This window comes from Emys orbicularis, chromosome 4, assembly GCF_028017835.1.
Source record: "Emys orbicularis isolate rEmyOrb1 chromosome 4, rEmyOrb1.hap1, whole genome shotgun sequence".
In the NCBI taxonomy this organism is placed as follows: Eukaryota; Metazoa; Chordata; order Testudines; family Emydidae; genus Emys; species Emys orbicularis.
In genome coordinates this window covers 4956881-4976365 of record NC_088686.1, presented here as the reverse complement: position 1 = coordinate 4976365, position 19485 = coordinate 4956881, and the positions used below count along the sequence as shown (strand labels likewise).

The 19485-nt window shown below is 43.3% G+C and overlaps 1 protein-coding gene across 2 annotated transcripts in view; it reads left to right on the top strand.

Moving 5' to 3' along the window:
* Positions 1 to 19485, top strand: part of MDGA2 (MAM domain containing glycosylphosphatidylinositol anchor 2) — a 631329-nt gene that overhangs the window by 598155 nt on the left and 13689 nt on the right. For both annotated transcript variants that reach the window (XM_065403864.1, XM_065403863.1), the window contains exons 13-15: positions 11166 to 11321; positions 12500 to 12658; positions 19075 to 19205. In XM_065403864.1, the coding sequence (XP_065259936.1) occupies positions 11166 to 11321; positions 12500 to 12658; positions 19075 to 19205 (446 nt within the window). The remainder of the gene's footprint in view (positions 1 to 11165; positions 11322 to 12499; positions 12659 to 19074; positions 19206 to 19485) is intronic.

The following is a 19485-nucleotide window of genomic DNA, read 5'->3' as shown; positions in this document are numbered from 1 at the left end:
TGTTAAGCCACGGTGGCTCTTTTTTAGTTCTTTTACTGTGTTTTTTAATTTGGTGTATACATTTAAGTTGGGCCTCTATTATGGTGTCTTTGAAAAGTGTCCATGCAGCTTGCAGGGATTTCACGTTAGTCACTGTACCTTTTAATTTCTGTTTAACTAACCAACTCATTTTTGCATAGTTCCCCTTTCTGAAATTAAATGCCACAGTGTTGGGCTGTTGAGATGTTCTTCCCACCACAGGAATGTTAAATGTTATTATATTATGGTCACTATTTCCAAGCGGTCCTGTTATAGTTACCTCTTGGACCAGATCCTGCGCTCCACTCAGGACTAAATTGAGAGTTGCCTCTCCCCTTGTGGGTTCCTGTACCAGATGCTCCAAGAAGCAGTCATTTAAAGTATCGAGAAATTTTGTCTCTGCATTTCGTCCTGAGGTGACATGTTCTCAGTCAATATGGGGATAATTGAAATCCCCCACTATTATTGAGTTCTTAATTTTGATAGCCTCTCTAATCTCCCTTAGCATTTCATCGTCACTATCACTGTCCTGGTCAGGTGGTCAATAATAGTTATATTCCAATATATTCCTAATGTTATATTCTTATTAGCGCATGAAATTACTATCTATAGAGATTCTATGGAACATGTGGATTCACTTAAGATTTTTACTTCATTTGATTCTACATTTTCTTTCATATATATTGCCACTCCCCTTCCCCCGCATGACCTGTTCTGTCCTTCCGATATATTTTGTACCGCAGAATGATTATGTCCAATTGATTGTCCTCAGTCCACCAGGTTTATGTGATGCCTATTATATCAATATCCTCCTTTATCACGAGGCACTCTAGTTCACCCATCTTATTATTTAGACTTCTAGCATTTGTGTACAAGTACTTAAAAAACTTGTCACTGTTTATTTGTCTGCCCTTTTCTGATGTGGCCGATTCTTTTTTATGTGAATGTTTCTCATCTGATCTGGCCCTTACATTATCCTCCTCCATCCTCTGCTTCTGACTAGAACCTGGAGATTCTCTATCATTAGACTCTCCTCTAAGAGAAGTCTCTGTCCGATCCACGTGCTCCTCTGCAGCAGTCGGCTTTCCCCCATCTCCTAGTTTAAAAACTGCTCTGCAACCTTTTTAATGTTTAGTGCCAGCCGTCTGGTTCCACTTTGGTTTAGGTGGAGCCCATCCTTCCTGTATAGGTTCCCCCATCCCAAAAGTTTCCCCAGTTCCTAATGAATGTAAAGCCCTCCTCTCTACACCATCATCTCATCCACGCATTGAGACTCTGAAGCTCTGCCTGCCTACCTGGCCCTGCGCGTGGAACTGGGAGCATTTTTGAGGATGCCACCATAGAGGTCCTGGATTTCAGTCTCTTCCCTAGCAGCCATCTAGTCCAACCCCCTGCTCAAAGCAGGACCAACCCCAACTAAATCATCCCAGCCAGAGCTTTGTCAAGCCGGGCCTTAAAAACCTCTAAGGATGGAGATTCCACCACCTCCCTAGGTAACCCATTCCAGTGCTTCACCACCCTCCTAGTGAAATAGTGTTTCCTAATATCTAGCCTAGACCTCCCCCTCCGCAACTTGACCATTGCTCCTTGTTCTGTCATCTGCCACCACCGAGAACAGCCTAGAATACAGTAGAACCTCAGGAATGGAGGTTGTTGGTAATTCTGAAATGTTCGTTAACTCTGAACAAAACGTTATGGTTGTTCTTTGAAAAGTTTTCAACTGAACATTGACTTAATACTGCTTTGAAACTGTACTATGCATAAGAAAAATGCTTTTAACCATCTTAATTTAAAAGAAACAAGCACAGAAACAGTTTCCTTACCTTGTGAAATCTTTTTTAAAACTTTCCCTTTATTTTTTTAGTAGTTTACATTTAACACTGTATTTGCTTGTACTATACTGTACACTTGTACTGCATTTGCTTTTTTTTTTTTTTTTGTCTCTTCTGCTGCCTGATTGCATACTTCCGGTTCCAAATGAGGTGTGTGGTTGACCGGTCAGTTAATAACTCTGGTGTTCGTAACTCTGAGGTTCTATTGTAGATGACTCAACACTTTAAACCTGCTCGCTGATGATCCCGTCTAGTGTGTTAATAATTAGGGCAGAATGGAAAGACTCCCATTAACTTGAATGGGCATTTAATCAGCCCTTCATTGATTACATATATATTTAATGTATTAAGAAAATATTTAATAGCAATCCCAGGTGCATTAAATGACCTTTGTCTCTAATTTTAAAGTTCAAAAGTTCTTTCCTTCTTTTCTTCTTTCTTGGCAAATTTATTGTTCAGTTAAAGGACCGAGATTAACAGTCCTAGACATTAAGTCCTCTGTCTACAGAACAGTTTCAATGTGGGAAACATCAGAGTTGCATTAGTAAGAAGGATCACTTTGAGCAGTGAGAGGGGGTATCTCATTGCCCTACCCATACCCATGCCCTTGGTCTGTCAGGATCAGCTTCCAACTATCCTAGTGAAGATGGGGAAACGTGTCAATCAAGAACTGGAGTGAGCCCAGCCAATCATTTTACTGAGGCCTGGGCTACACTAATGCTGTAATTTGATCTAAGTTACGCTAGTTAAGTTACATAAGTAACGTCACTTAAGTCGATGTGCCTTAGTACAACTTACAACAGTGTCCGCACTACGCTATGTCGACAGGAGACGCTCTCTGGTGACATAGCTTCTGCCTCTAGTTGAGGTGGATTAAAGATGTCGATGGGAGAGCGCTCTCTCATCGACTTAGCATGTCTTCACCAGACCCACTAAATTGATGCTGCTGCATCGATCACATTGGCGTCAAGAGTAGTGTAGACATGGCTACTGAATGGCCATCAGGTGGTAACAACTTTAGGTCAATAACATCTGGGGGAAAAGCCTTGCCCTACTGAAGTCCATGACAAAATTCTCATTGACTTCAATTGGGCCAGGTCTTCATCCTTTAGATGGATTCAAACCAGTAAACTAGAGATAAAAGATTCTGTATTCCATTACCAATATCATCTTTGTTTTCTAGATTCTCATCTTATTTATCTCACAAGTGTCAATTTAAAGATGCTGTCAGTCTGTATAAATAAACCACCAAAAACCTGTGTTCATAGACAAACTAAGAACTGATTTTAAACCCAGGAAATTCTGCCCTTTACTTTAACGTGATGGGCCTGATTCTGTGTAAATCAAGAGTAGTTAGTGGATTCGCCCTGGATAAAACTGGTTTGTGTGAGACCAGAATCATTCCCTTCATGCATAAATTCTGCAGCACGCAAATGACATAAAATTATTCCATATTTTGAGACTTCTGAAATAGCTAAATGAGCATTTTCCAGTGGGTTAAAGACTGAGATTTAGCCTTTAATCTGTATTCCCTTTCTTTTGTGCGTTTATTAATGACCACTAAGGATCTGTTGTCATGATAGATGCATGTAGCTCCCATTAATGTGAACAGAAGTTATGTCTCAATAAGGAAAGAGATTCAAATATAAATATTCATATTTAAATTTGGGTTTTATGGGGGAATGGATGACCTGAGGGATTAATGATAGCATGCAGAGCATTTTATCTTGAGGATGCTTTTTCACATTTGGCCCTGCTTAGCAGTGAAACTAATTTATGGCCTCAATCCAGTTCCTAAATTGCCATGTGCTTGTAAAATAAAAGCCACCACCATATTGGTGCTGTTGACCAGAGGCCCATGACCTGATCCTGAATTATAAGGCCAGCTTATAAGGCTCTCTGTGAGCTGAGGGGTGAAAACATTATACATATTGCAAAAGTGCTTCTAATAATTGTGAGTGAAGCCAATATGGCTGAGATGCAAATAGGAGGATGTAAAGTATGAATATTCATGTTAAGTGAGGCTTGGAATATGCTGAGGCCTACTGAGGCATGTTTCAGAGTAGCAGCCGTGTTAGTCTGTATCCGCAAAAAGAACAGGAGTACTTGTGGCACCTTAGAGACTAACAAATTTATTAGAGCATAAGCTTTCGTGGGCTACAGCCCACTTCTTCGGATGCATATAGAGTGAAACATATATTGAGGAGATATATATACACACATACAGAGAGCATGAACAGGTGGGAGTTGTCTTACCAACTCTGAGAGGCCAATTAAGTAAGAGAAAAAAACTTTTGAAGTGATAATCAAGATAGCTCAGTACAGACAGTTGATAAGAAGTGTGAGAATACTTACAAGGGGAGATAGATTCAATGTTTGTAATGGCTCAGCCATTCCCAGTCCTTATTCAATCCTGAGTTGATTGTATCTAGTTTGCATATCAATTCCAGCTCAGCCGTCTCTCGTTGGAGTCTGTTTTTGAAGTTTTTCTGTTGTAAGATAGCCACCCGCAGGTCTGTCATTGAATGGCCAGACAGGTTAAAGTGTTCTCCCACTGGTTTTTGAGTATTATGATTCCTGATGTCAGATTTGTGTCCATTAATTCTTTTGCTTAGAGACTGTCCGGTTTGGCCAATGTACATGGCTGAGGGGCATTGCTGGCACATGATGGCATATATCACATTGGTAGATGTGCAGGTGAACAAGCCCCTGATGGTATGGCTGATGTGATTAGGCCCTATGATGATGTCACTTGAATAGATATGTGGACAGAGTTGGCATCGGGCTTTGTTACAAGGATAGGTTCCTGGATCAGTGTTTTTGTTCAGTGATGTGTGGTTGCTGGTGAGTATTTGCTTTAGGTTGGGGGGTTGTCTGTAAGCGAGGACAGGTCTGTCTCCCAAGATCTGTGAGAGTAAAGGATCATCTTTCAGGATAGGTTGTAGATCTCTGATGATGCGCTGGAGAGGTTTTAGTTGGGGGATGAAGGTGACAGCTAGTGGTGTTCTGTTATTTTCTTTGTTGGGCCTGTCTTGTAGGAGGTGATATCCGGGTACTCGTCTGGCTCTGTCAATCTGTTTTTTCACTTCAGCAGGTGGGTATTGTAGTTTTAAGAATGCTTGATAGAGATCTTTTATGTGCTTGTCTCTATCTGAGGGATTGGAGCAAATGCGGTTATATCTTAGAGCTTGGCTGTAGACAATGGATCGTGTGGTGTGTCCTGGATGGAAGCTGGAGGCATGTAGGTAAGTGTAGCGGTCAGTAGGTTTCCGGTATAGGGTGGTATTTATGTGACCATCGCTTATTAGCACAATAGTGTCCAGGAAATGGACCGCTTGTGTGGATTGATCTAGGCTGAGGTTGATGGTGGGATGGAAATTATTGAAATCATGGTGGAATTCCTCAAGGGCTTCTTTTCCATGGGTCCAGATGATGAAGATGTCATCAATGTAGCGCAAGTAGAGTAGGGGCGTTAGGGGACGAGAGCTAAGGAAGCGTTGTTCTAAGTCAGCCATAAAAATGTTGGCATACTGTGGGGCCATGCGGGTACCCATAGCAGTGCCGCTGACTTGAAGGTATATATTGTCCCCAAATGTGAAATAGTTGTGGGTGAGGACAAAGTCACAAAGTTCAGCCACCAGGATAGCTGTGACATTATCGGGGATACTGTTCCTGATAGCTTGTAGTCCATCTTTGTGTGGAATATTGGTGTAGAGGGCTTCTACGTCCATAGTGGCCAGGATGGTGTTTTCTGGAAGATCACCGATGGATTGTAGTTTCCTCAGGAAGTCAGTGGTGTCTCGAAGATAGCTGGGAGTGCTGGTAGCGTAGGGTCTGAGGAGAGAGTCCACATAACCAGACAAGCCTGATGTTAGGGTGCCAATGCCTGAGATGATGGGGCGTCCAGGATTTCCAGGTTTATGGATCTTGGGTAGCAAATAGAATACCCCTGGTCGGGGTTCTAGGCATGTGTCTGTACAGATTTGTTCCTGTGCTTTGTCAGGGAGTTTTTTAGCAGATGGTGTAGTTTCTTTAGGTAATCCTCAGTGGGATCAGAGGATAATGGCCTGTAGAATGTGGTGTTAGAGAGCTGTCTAGCAGCCTCTTGATCATATTCCAATTTATTCATGATGACGACAGCACCTCCTTTGTCAGCCTTTTTGATTATGATGTCAGGGTTGTTTCTGAGGCTGTAGATGGCGTTGTGTTCAGCATGGCTGAGGTTATGGGGCAAGTGATGTTGCTTTTCCACAATTTCAGCCTTTGCACGTTGATGGAAGCAATCTATGTAGAAATCCAGTCTGTTGTTTCGACCGTCCGGAGGAGTCCACGCAGAATCCTTTTTTTTGTAGTGCTGGTAGGGGGGATTCTGTGGGTTAGTATGCTGTTCAGAGGTATGTTGGAAATATTATTTGAGTCGGAGACGTCAAAAGTAGGATTCTAGGTCACCGCAGAACTGTATCATGTTCGTGGGTCTGGAGGGACAAAAGGAGAGGCCCCGAGATAGGACAGACTCTTCTGCTGGGCTAAGAGTATAGCTGGAAAGATTAACAATATTGCTGGGTGGGTTAAGGGAACTACTGTTGTGGCTCCTTGTGGCATGTAGCAGTTTAGATAGTTTAGTGTCCCTTTTCCTTTGTAGAGAGGCAAAGTTTGTCTTGTAAATGGCTTGTCTAGTTTTTGTAAAGTCTATCCATGAGGACGTTTGTGTGGAAGGTTGGTTTGTTATGAGAGTATCCAGTTTTGAGAGCTCATTCTTAGGCATACGTTTGTTAGCATGGTACTATTGCTTGAACAAAGGTTATGAAATGATATATGGCAGCTGCACCTTCCCCACACCAAAGGCAGCATGGGGTGTGGTAAAACAGAAACACAGGAGCCTGAGGTGGGCTTGATCCCAGCGTTTCCATCTATGGGGCCCAGCCCAGCGAGGTCCTGGGGCTGGAGGTTGTAAAATTTAGTAATGTGTATCTTGTTACAGTTTAGCAATGCATTTTATGGTAAACAGGTAAACCACAAACAGATGGTAGCATCTTAGGGGCTTTTTTCAATGAGAGTTAACCACATTGACATACCAAAACTATTGGGAAAGGGACTGATGCGAGTGGCTGGCTTACCTGTTGGAAATATGACTATGGTCAACTAAAATAACACATGTAGACAGGTGGAACCTAACGCTGGTCTCCTGGAATACTCGCTATAAATAAGGGCTGAGACTTAATCAGATATGGCCCCAGTTGTATGTGGGTGGAATGGAGAAAGGTGTATAAAAGTTTGTCAAACCTAGCCCTAGTAGGGAGATCTGGAATGACAGTGGAGGTGACATCCAAAACCGTCATCTCCTCTTGTGGTGTGCTCTACTGACTGTTTCTTCCATCTTTGTTTCAAACGGTCTCCGCAAGGTTGTAGGTATGCATAGTGTAAGACTGTAAGTATGAACAATGCAGGAAACTTCTGCACTTCTCTTATTCTTACACTTATGGATTTGTTTTTTCTATTATTTCAATTATAGTCATCTGTATTAACTCAAGTCATAAAGTTTGTGTGTGTTTCAGCAATCTCATCTTCTTAATTAGCACCAAATAGCCTGTTCTTTGTGAAAGGTGCACTTTGCAACCTAATTAATCCTAGGCTACAGTGCTAAATGGCTCCCTTATTGATGCGCTTAGAAGATAGGACAAAATTTGAATGGACCTAAAGACCTATCCAGCCTATCATGAGCTGGGGCATCTCGGCCAGACAGGATTGTGTAGGGAAGCACAGACTGCCAGCACTCATGATATACCTCTTTAATGGATGAATAAAGGACAGGGAAGATTTGTTCAAAACCTCTTGAATTCTCAGACAGGAAATGTACAGATCTGATCTCTCAAGTTATTTTCATGTTTATACTTTTGTCTATTTGTTTATATGTATATAGCGCCAAAAATACTTGGCACTAGCCCTTTCCAATTTATTCCAAATTCTTGAATCCCATTTGCAGCTGACACTGTGTTAAATAAATGGCAAACTTGTGCCTACTTTTTCATTGGGCCTGAAAATTTTTTTGCTCACTCAAAGAAAAAGGCTTTTAATCTGCTGATGTGGAATTTCTAAATGAACCTTCTGCAACATGCTTCAAAGTGCAGATGTAGCCTTTAAACTACTGCAGCAGAGTTAGAAATGGCAAGACGGACGGTGAAGCTGACTTTGGGTTTAACTCAGCTTGTTGTAGGAGCTGAATCAGATTTTACTCATTTTCCACTCTGGTTAGCTGTCACGTAAGCAATATTTCATCCTTGAATTGTATCAGTCTGTGCAAGAGCAGCGCGTGTAAGGTACTGGCGACTCTGAGTTTCCATCCTCAGAGCTCGCTATTAATGCGGGTCAGTGGAGAGGGGTCAGTGGAGAGGGGAGAGGGCCCACACACCAGCCCCCACAAGTGGCAGTGGGTTGGGACCACAAAGCTTGTGGCTTGTCTGAGATCTGCTTGGATGTTTGGCCACTTTTGGCTCTCTCAAGCCCCTCATCAGTATGAGTCCTGTTGTCAGGAGACCCCTTGAACCACAGCTGCCCCTTGAATCACCTTGAGGGAGGATTTGCGGGAGGGGCCAATGCAAATTAATGCCAAATTTATCTAAATTAACTTGTTCTATAGCATGAGCTTGTCCTTCAGGTTTTTTAGTGGGGATCCTCATGGAAGTGTTGCCAGTCCCATCCCAGTCCTCCACGGCACCTGCTAGCAACACCCTGTCCTTTGACCACAATATAAACAAGGATCAGAGGCTGCAGTTTCCATCCATCTGTCATATTCCTAAGGCAGCTAAGCACCTTGGGAGCTATAGGAAGGACTTGTCTATGTGGAGGGGAGCCCAGTGTACACGTACATGTCAACGGGAGAGCACTCTCTCATCGACTTAGCATGTCTTCACCAGACCCATTAAATCGATGCTGCTGCATCGATCGCATTGGGGTCAAGTGTAGTGTAGATATGGCTACTGAACGGCCATCAGGTGGTGGTAACTTTATGAAACAAGCTATTTTAATATCAAATCAGTGTAAAATACATTTCTAAAGGTGACATGCTCAGCTTGTATTTTGTTCATAGTCCTTCATCTGCACCGCACTGCACTGCTTCTTTCATGAGCTTTGTCAGTGTTGCTGTCTACTCTTTTGTGAGCTAAGAAATGAAGCAGCAGATGCTAATCTGCATCAGTTCACATGCATCATTATTCGGGTTATTGGATTCCACAGAGTGTGTAACTGTTTTTCAGATTTCTTCTCTGTTGTGGTTGTGACGGTGCTCATGTATTTAACGATTTTGTATATTGCAAGTTTTCTATTAAATTAGACTCCAAAATGATGTGGGGGGAGGGTTTCATAATTAAACAAATGTACAGTTGACTCTGAGTCATACTGATGGTGAACAATCCTTTCAGGTCAACTGAGGGATTGTGTTTTAGTTAACTTGATTCTTACAGTCAAATGGTGATGACTCTACTCAACTCAGTGGGTTTATCTGAGAAAAGAAGTAAATCTGATCATTGTACTGAGGGAGTAGACATATGTGTCTGGGATAACCTGGTTTTGTAGGGGAATGTTTCACGCTCAGTACTATGAAGTAGACACTTTTCTTACTGTCCTCCTAACCTAACCAGAAACGGGATGAGGAAGAACCAGAAAAATCTCTCAAAATGGCCATGGGGCTTGGGATGAAATTTCAAGTTTAATTTTTCAGACTTGGGTATTAGATTATTTCAGATCAGCTTCAGGTTGGCCTCCATTCTTTGGGATCCTTACCCAAACCTAGCTCCAACTCCAAGGACCTGTATGCTGATCTCACTGACACAGTACAACATCACTGACCTGAGTGGATATATTGCATATTTAAACTCCCAAACCTGCAAACATTTAGACACCTGCTCGACTTAACACCCCTGAGTAGTCCCATGTAGAACTTGTCAAAATAGCCATTGTGCCAGCGAGCACATGTGAAAATGACTCTATAACTGGTAGTTAGAGCATTCTCCTGGAATGTGGGAGATCCAAGTTCAAGTCCCTGCTTCAATGATTATTTAATTATTTATAAGAAACGGAACAGATTCAACATGAGAAATTGATAGAGACCCCTAGCTCGATGGTTAGTGCATGCTGTTGCAATGGGGAAGATCCATGTTCAAATCCCTTTTTCATATGAGGCGTAGGGGGCATAGAATGTGGCTCTCCCATATGCCAGGAGGCTAAAGGTTTTCACTGTGCTAAAGATTATCAGTTAGGTCTCCTTCCTACCCCACCTGACCCGTTTTGTAAATGAAGTCTTCGTTGGCTTTGGTCAAAATCCCTGAAATTGGCATGGAATTTTTGGAGTTGCGTTGAAATGAAACTTTTAGCATTGCCTCGACTCAACTTTTTTTTTTGGCTTAACAATTCACTCAATTTTTTTTTTAATTCATTTTTGGTTTGACCCAAAATTATTATTATTATTTTTTTTAAATGTGGACGTGCCAGTGAACCAAAAAAATCCATTATTTGCCCAACTCTAGTTCTCTGGAGGCCAGTGGAGCACTACTCCACAGTGGTGAGTACAAAATGCACACCTATGGAGGAGGTTGTAACAAACAGACGGGAAACAGACCGTGAAGAACTACATCCATTGGCCTTGCTGGAGCAGTGCACACACTGGGACTGCTCGTGTGCGTAAAGTTCAGCAGGTGCCTTGGGGCCTTACACTGCTGGGAGGGAGATGAGAATCCAGGCCCCAAAGCCTTGGATGGTTTGGGTTCCTGGCTACCCCAGAGTACAACTCTGTGCTCATGTAATAACGATACACTCAGCTGCGATCCACTGAGTTGCATGAGTTGACAGTCCCACGGTGTAAACAGGAGGAGACCTCTGGAAATTACTCAGCTAGAAGTCTTTGATTGTAAGCCTTGCTTCCTCCTTAAACCGGAGTCTTGACCTTAAGGGCATGCTGCAATGCTTATCTGTTCTCTGAGGCTTTTCCGAAGGGTGGGAGGGCTAAGAAGGGCTGAAGGATAATGCTGAATGGTGGAGGGGGATCTATTTGATAAGATCTGTACATGTTTTCTGTTTACACGTACACCTGGAGTGATAGTCGGGTGTATTTTTTAGCAATTACAATAATAAATAAAATAACTATCGTAAAGGAAGACACATCCTTGATATTCTACCCAGATTTCAAAAAAATGTCCAATGTCCAATGTTAATAATGACCATTGTCCTTCAAAAAGGTCGTTGCACTTCAAGACTTTTGACAGTCACGCATACAATGGTTGCAATGACTGAAGTCATGTTCATTTACTGTGTTGGCTGCAGGAGAGTTTCACTGTGGATTTGAAGATGGCAACATATGTCTATTCACTCAAGATGATACGGATAATTTTGACTGGACGAAACAAAGCACTGCCACCAGAGACACAAAATATACCCCAAACACTGGACCCAACGCAGACCGAAGTGGCTCCAAAGAAGGTAAAACGTAGCTTAAATGTCTGCAGTTAACAGAGCCCCAGCTAATGCAAATCTACATAGCTCCACTGAGGAGCTACCCAACATGTTGAGGCTGAAAGCCTTGTCTTTTCTTAATGACACCCAGCAGTATTTAGGATGAAAATACTGACCTGTGTTAATTCTGTAGGGACTCCGTAACATTTAATAGAGATGATCCCAAAGCAAAATCTTGCATCTGAACATTTACATACAGAGGTCAGATCTGTATCTAAAACCAAACTTTGTGGCTCCTGACCAGTTCTGTTTGTTACCGTTTCTAATGCCATTTTAAAGATGATCAGTTTCAGACAGTAGGTTCTGTAGTGATGTATATTTCAAACTTCCTACAACATTCTGTAGCTTTTAGTCATTTAAATTCTTACTAGCAGATTGTGAGAGCTAAAAGTTTCATTGTCCTGTCTTTATTTTGTATCCTGCTAAAGGGCGTGATTTGAAATCCGCCATCCCTGTTAACTAAAGCGCTGGATTCTGCTTTCTGTATGTATTCGAATGGTGACTTTCAGACTTACAGTGCAGGACTGCGATCGCTCAGACTACTTCATACTCCACACCCCACCTGCACTGCCAAACACAGTAATGCTTGCGTTGACTGTGCTTGGTTACAGTTATTGAGCAAGTCATTATCGTATCTATAATGCTGACATAGACTAGAATCAGGATCATTGAATAATGTGTTCTTTCATTGAGGATGGGCTTTTGAACTGTGATTGGTAGGGCTATCGAAAAGGCTCCTTGAAGTGATGCCATGAAGAAATTTTTCATTATTTTAAAAATAATTCTTCTTTCACTATTCATATAAACACTTTGCCACCTTGAGACTGAGATCTGGAACCTAAACAAATAATTTCCCCCTTTCTTGTGTATACGCACTGGTTTATTGCTTTACTGTTGCTTGTGAGTACTGAAGTACTAGCAGAGATTTTTACCGTTAATAGAAAAAAATCTCATTGAAGCATTTGTTTGTGGAAGCACATGGGATTTATGCAGGTCAAGTGCAGCAAACAAGGCCCAGCGGTGTCAGATGAATGTGAAAAATTGTTCAAGGTTCGTAACAGCTCTGGTGCTGAGAATCCTTACTCTGAGAGAGTGTGTGTGTTTAAAGACTGAACTTAACAATTTCTGTTCTGGCCTTCTTCTAGGTTTCTACATGTACATTGAAACGTCACGCCCGAGGCTGGAAGGAGAAAAGGCCAGACTTCTGAGTCCTGTTTTCAGTGTAGCCCCTAAAAACCCGTATGGAGTCACCAACACAGCATATTGTTTTAGTTTCTACTATCACATGTACGGACAGCACATAGGTGAGAGGAACCCAACGATCTTGTCATTTAAATTACAGGAGAAACTATGGTTTATTAAAGGAAAAATAACACACACATCTTACCGAGAAAGGAAAGGTCAGCAGCATCTAACTGGTAACCCCTTTGTACAGCACCTAACACCATGGGGTTCTGCTCCGTGACTGGGGCTGCCAGGTGCTATGGTAATACAGTTTATAATAAGACATGCCAATTAGCACCTTGTTCAGCACAGCCCAGGCTTGGGGGCAGTAGAGAACCACTCCCTTCAAAGCATGGGGCAGCAACAGGAAACCCTTTTAAGTGCATGTGAATGTGGCTTTGAGAAAGGGAATTTTCAAGTATGGCAGAGAGAAAGGGCTGTAAGCACTTTGCTGGTACTACACCAGTATTTTGAGTCCCCTGCCGTGGGGAGGCGAGGGTTGGGGTCAGTTGATTAGCAGCTATAACTCTCTTCTGATGGCTGTTGCGACATCCCAGGATGGATTTCTGCAGGCTAGTCCTGGCCCTAGATGAAAAAGCAAAAGAAACAGCCCGAAGTAGGGTTTTTGTTTTTTAATGCCGTACATGCCATATCTGAAGGACGCTGGTGTATCTCAGTGATATATATTTATGTATTAAGAAGGCAGGTCTCTCTAGATCCCAGAAAACCGCATATAAGTGAACACAGCATCAGAATGTGTCTGAATGGATTTCCGGCATCAAGCTGATTTCAAGTTATTGTTGCCAAAATTACATTTTTCGGGGCAACCCCCTCCCTCAGATGCATGTTAGTGGCTCCTTTTGGACTCTCCTGCCTACCTCCAGGTAGGATTTAGCCCTTAACTAAAGCAGAGGAGTTGAAGGAGTTTTGTTAGTTGCCACTGCATGACTAACCACTTCGAGGCAGCCCCAAGGCAGGTCTTCGTCGGAGCTTTCTTCATAATGGCAAGAGATGCTGAGGCCGCGTCGGGTTTAGTGAGTATCAAAGAAACTTAAAATCCCATGGAAACTGCTGATGGTATTGGGCAGTAAAGGATACAGTGAGGCGTGTAAGTAGCCAGCATTTTCTAAGGTAATGGTAGAGTTGAGTAAGGTGTCAGCTTGACATCCCTTTGGACTTCTGTCCAAAGCATCATCACATCATTGGTCTTTCCGGTGCTGCTCAGCCTAGCGTAGGGGCCATGTATCAGGGGAAGTTTCCATGTCTGCTCAATCCTTGGCTTCTCTGCTGAGACTTAACAGGAGTTTAGTGTGTGCTCATTGTGACAGGGCCAAATCCTGCCCTCAGCCCAGCTGCCCAACCAGATGGCAGGGGATTCCGAGGACAACAGTTGATGGTGGTTGTAAGACGGGTAGGTTTGGTTTGGCCATTTTGAAAAACGGGTGAGTTTAGTGCTCCTCAGGATGCGAGAGAAATAATAGCACTGCTTTGAGAAAGCTCTGCCACAGCATCTCAGTCCTGAGGAGCTGTCCGTCTGCTTGTCGGGGCTTGGGTGCCTCTGGAGCGCAGCCTGCCAATCACGCTACTATTGGTATAATGGCCAAGAGGGAAAAGGGAGCATACGTGGAGAAATGAGGACTGGGTATGAGATTACCAAATTCATTATAATGTTAGGCTAAAGCCTAACTCCCAAGAGAAAAGCAGGCATGGAATTCCCTGTCCTATCACAATTAGGTTTGGAACTAGGGTGTATGTTTCTAATCTTACTCCCAAATATACGTTGCTTTAAACTGCGAATCATATGAGAAGTTCCTGTCAGATCATACAGAATTAACCCTGAGAATGCTCACATCCTCCTGACTGCCAGTCCAACGAGGGCGCGTCTACTTTGCATGTCCACCTTTTCGAGGGGTTAACGTTGATTATCCCTGGCAATACAGACAGGAGACCGTTTGTGTCTGTTGTCTCTGCGAATGGCTGCTCATGTGGGCTCCCTCCCGTGAGGTGCTGAGCTCCTGTAACTCCAGCTCCTGTTCAATGGGAGTGTAACGTGATCGGCACTTGGCAGGTTTGGGCCACAATAATATTTTCATACGTTTGTAACTGGAACAATGAAGTGGCACACACTCTCTAAGCAGTGCCAGGGCTAAAGTGCCACAGGTTTTCACAAGTGGTGCAGTCGGTCTGTGTCCTACATCACCTTATTTCCAATCTACTTGATCGACGGCAGCCTCTCAGTGTAGTCCCGTGTTGTTGGGGGAACAAGGAATAAAGCAAAGAGGCACCAGGATCAGTCTGTATTTATTGAAAGACTGGCAAACCAAAATAAAAACAACAGTGTACCAGAATATTGCCTGACAGTCACTATTTCAGTAAGATAGGGTCCAATGGATGCCACCGAAAAGCTAATACAGTCGTTAAAGCTTCTCCTCACCTTCAACAAGTTAGCTCAAGAGTTCCCATGCTATAAAACCATCCGAAACATGAACTCCTCTGATTTATTTTTATGCAAAAATGTAACATGTCTCCATTGCAATTTGTTTTATCTGCTCAAGGGTCGCTTGGCTGCTCATTTTCCTGTAGGTCAGAATTGTTCTCAGTTTAAAAGAAATGTTCACCAGGGGTCAATTTTTCAAAACGAGTCTTACATGCAGTACTTGTGGTCTTCTGCAAGTATGCACAGCCATGACTGGCAGCAAGTTATAAATTTCAAGAATAGGTGTTTACTGCAGGTTGAATCCATCGAATTTGCAAATGCATTTGGGGCTGACACAGGTAGGTGTGTGTAAATAAACTCAAGAAGCTGCCAGCTTGATCGAGAAGGCCTGCACATAGCTGGTGAAGTAATGCCTGTTCTTTTAAGCAAGAATGCTCAAAGATGTAGTCCTCTTGTCATTAGTTTGAACTACATGACAGAGTTGGGTGGTGGTATGAATGATCTTTCATTTAGCATCCTGTATGGCCTAAATAATTGAGTCTTGTAATCATAGAATATCAGGGAGGGAAGGGACCTCATCTAGTCAACCCCCCTGCTCAAAGTGGGACCACTCCCCAGACAGATTTTTATCCCAGTTCCCTAAATGGCCCCCTCAAGGATTGAGCTCACAACCATGTGTTTAGCAGGCCAATGCTCAAACCACTGAGCTATCCCTCCCCCCAGATCAGTCTGTAGTACCCACCCAGCTGTATGTCACAATCTGTATCTCCCAGCACTAGTGGATAATACATTGAAACAACATTGGTGCATTGCTTGCTATTGGCGTTATTTTGGATCTTCATGAAAATTAAAATTATATGTAATAGTTTTCTTTAAACTAGCATAAATTTAAGTTCATGCTGTGACTAGTCATAGGTGGGCTGGCTTTTCTCTAATGTATCTCCAGTAGTTGTTTGGAAAGCACCCAAGCCTTTAGGGTACCACACTCTCTTCCTGCAGTTCTGCTCAACCTTGTACTAAACAATCCATGTCTCCCTTAACTGCTCCCATACCTGCAGTCCCTGGCAACTTATCTCACTCCTCTAACTGGTTGCTCCATTTCCCTGCCCATAAGAAAACCTCACTTAGACCCTCCTTCCTCTCCCGGTTATCACTTTAACTTCCTGCTTCCCTTCATCTCTAACATCCTGGAACATGCACCTACTGTCCTCTTCATCCTCTACAATCTGGCATGTGCCCTGAACCTGCCCACACAAAACTCACTGCACGTTGCTGTCTTTGCCTGCTCTACGGGTCTCCACTCCATAGTCATTCTTCACTACTGCTTTTAACACTCTAAGCCATTCTTGTCTGCTCAAGACCGTCTCTTCCCTGGGAGCCCATAACTCTGAACTCTTCCTTGTTGACTAATGTGTCAGCATTACCTTTGGTGGGTCTTCCTCCTCCTGGCTCCCCTTCCCTTTGTTCTTCAGGGTATCTCCTCACCACCCTTCTTTCCAACTACTGCACTCATCCAGTTCCCTCCCCCCACCTTCCCTAGCCCTTTGATTCTTTTCTTCCCACCCATCCACCCGGGCTATGAAGCCTACCAGCTTCCCATCCCAACTCTCTTTAAGCTACCATACTCCTAGCCAGGCTGAAATCTCTAATGATAGCTGTTCTTTCTGCCTAGCCTTGGAGGCTTCCTCATTTCAAATCTTGCACCCAGGACCAGTGAAGAAGCAAGCAGGAAAAGCGGAGAATTATTTTAGCTGAACTGGCATGAATCTTACAAGAGCTTCCCATTCAGTTTGGAGCTGGTTCTTATTTCACAAGAGCCAGGCGACCCTTCCCCCAATGCTGAGCCCTGGTTGGCTCATCTCACAGATGGTGAACATGTGTGAAACCTGCGTGACTGCTGGCCCAAACTTCCCACGCAGCTTCAGAAACAGCTACAGTGCATGCCACCCCCTCGTTCTGGATGTTTGTGGGCCCTTCTAGCTGAGTTGCCCTGCCCACTGAGTGTTTGAAGAGAGACAGGGTGTCCACCTAAAGTCCATGTCTCCTCCCCACTGCTTGTCTCTCTTCCTTTAGATTGAAAAATCAAATGCTACAGTGTAAAAAAAAATAAACTGTTCAGGCACTAAGGCACATTTCACCCAGTTTGAAGGTAAGGTGTGGGCCTGATTCTTGGTGTGCCTGTGTAACCATCAGCTGCAGGCACATTTCCTGCTGCTTTTTACATATGCGCATTTCATTCCGTTGTGGTTTTTTTTTTAATCTAACCTTGTGTTTTTCAAGGCGGTGAGTTGTACTAGGTACCAGAACTTTGTGTGACTTTGAGCTGTGTCATTGTGCAGGTGTCTCTCATAGCAGAGGTCTATTTGTAAACGTAACTTGTACTTTGCATTCCCAGGGTGCTGGAGAAATTACATAATTAATGTTCCAGGGGACGTATTTTACTCAAGGTTTTGCTGTTCTTTGCATCCCTAGAGAATTGTGGCTTTTGAGAGCTTTGACGCTGTGAACTTTTTCAAATCAAGGCAAAAACGATTTTTTTTTAAAGGCTGGTATATAAAGGACACCTCCAGCCTCCAGGCAGCAGGAGAAAGCTGTGTCTGATGGGAAGCGCATGAGAAACATGCACCGAGTCTGTGAACTTTGTGACTTCTTAAATCCTGCCAAATTCTATGTGACACTTATGATTTTGTCACTTGCAACGGCAGGAAAAAAACATGTCACGTTCCCCATCAAAGACAGAATGAATAAAGAATACCTAAGGGAGACGTATGGGTGTGATGGCACCCTGGGGTACAACCTGAATCTGTGGGACCTCTGTGGTCCCTTAACTCTTCAGCCTGGGCTCTCTCACACAATGCTATGCCAGTGACAAGCAGCAAAATCCCTCCAGACGCTGCGATCATCAGCATGTGGAGCCCCACCCCCAGCAAAATTCCAGGAATGCTCCTTGAGCCACCCGTGAATCATACAGAGAGAGGCACCAGCCAATCATCCCAGCCTTGCACCCCAGAAATATACCCTCTTGCACTGCTCAAGTCTCCCTTGGACAGGGCAAAGCTTGTTAATAAGTTTGCCACTTCAAAGGAATGTAGACGTGCACCAGGCTTTGTAATCCGAGCTGAGCTTCCCCAAGCACTGTAACCAAACACCCACTGTTTTAGGTAAAATATCAAACAGATTTATTAACTACAGAAAGAGAGATTTTAAGTGATTATAAGTAGCAGACATGGAGATCAAAGTTGGTTATCTAAGAAATAAAAATAGAAATGCAGCCTAAATTCTATCTTAAACAGACTAAGCAAGATTGGAATCAAGCAGTCTCTCACCTAACAGATGTTACAGGCAGCTCACAGTTCTTCAATACACAGACTGGGACCAATCTCCCTAGTTCAAAGTTGTTGTCTTCCAGAGGATCTTCCAGGAGTTGGGATGGGGCCGGGGGAGGAAAGGCCAAGTGATGATTGCACAGTCCCTCTTTTATACTTTCATCCATCTGCTAGCAAGATCCTTGCCGTGACGTGGGGATCATGCAGTCCCCGTTAGTCAGACAGTCCCCATCTAGGTACATGCCCTCTCCAAGCTATCTCTCAGAGAGTGGATTCTTCTTGATGGGCCATTGTCTGGCCAGTCATAGCTGCTCCTTTGTCCTTACTGAAAAGCTGGCTGTGGCGTCTCCCAACCTCACAACATACTTCAGTAGCACATATCGCAAAACTTCATAACTTCACGTACAATGACAGCACAGACAATCCAATGGGATATTAAGGTTCAACAGATCAAGACTTTTTAAATACCTTACAAGCCAGGCATTGTACAAAACATATAATTATATGACAGTGGTGAATAAGGGGGTTCCAGGGTGCTACTTTGAGGTACAGTGTGTCACAATGGGAACGGGGCAAATGCCTAAGGGAGGGGCTGCAAAGCATCAAGACAGACTGTTACCTGTAGCAAAGAGTGTCTGCATTGGAATCTGCACACACCTGAACACTATTTACAAAGAAACTATCTGTGCAAAAGAACCAAACTGACTAATGTTGTTACTGGGTGTTTTTGCAGGAAGCTTGAATGTTTATCTGCGGTTAAAGGGACAGACCACAATAGAAAATCCAGTATGGTCTTCAAGTGGGAATAAGGGACAGCACTGGAACCAGGCCCGGGTTAATATACACCCCACCACTTCATTTCAGGTAAGGCCGAGGAGAGTAAAGCTGTCTGGTGCATACACTGGAAATAGAGCGTTCTCTTTGACACTGATGGGGGAATCAAGCAAGTGGTCTGTTTACACTTCTGCTTTTTTTTGACACAGCATTTCACAGCTTCATTTCAGCTCTGAAAGCTGCTTTCTGGACAGATAATTGCTTTCCCTCTTGTAAATAGGTGCAGATCACAGAGATTAACAATGCATATTTAATGTCAGAATGCCAACCCCTCCCTGGAATAGTAACCTGTTTTCAGCTGGGGATGGTG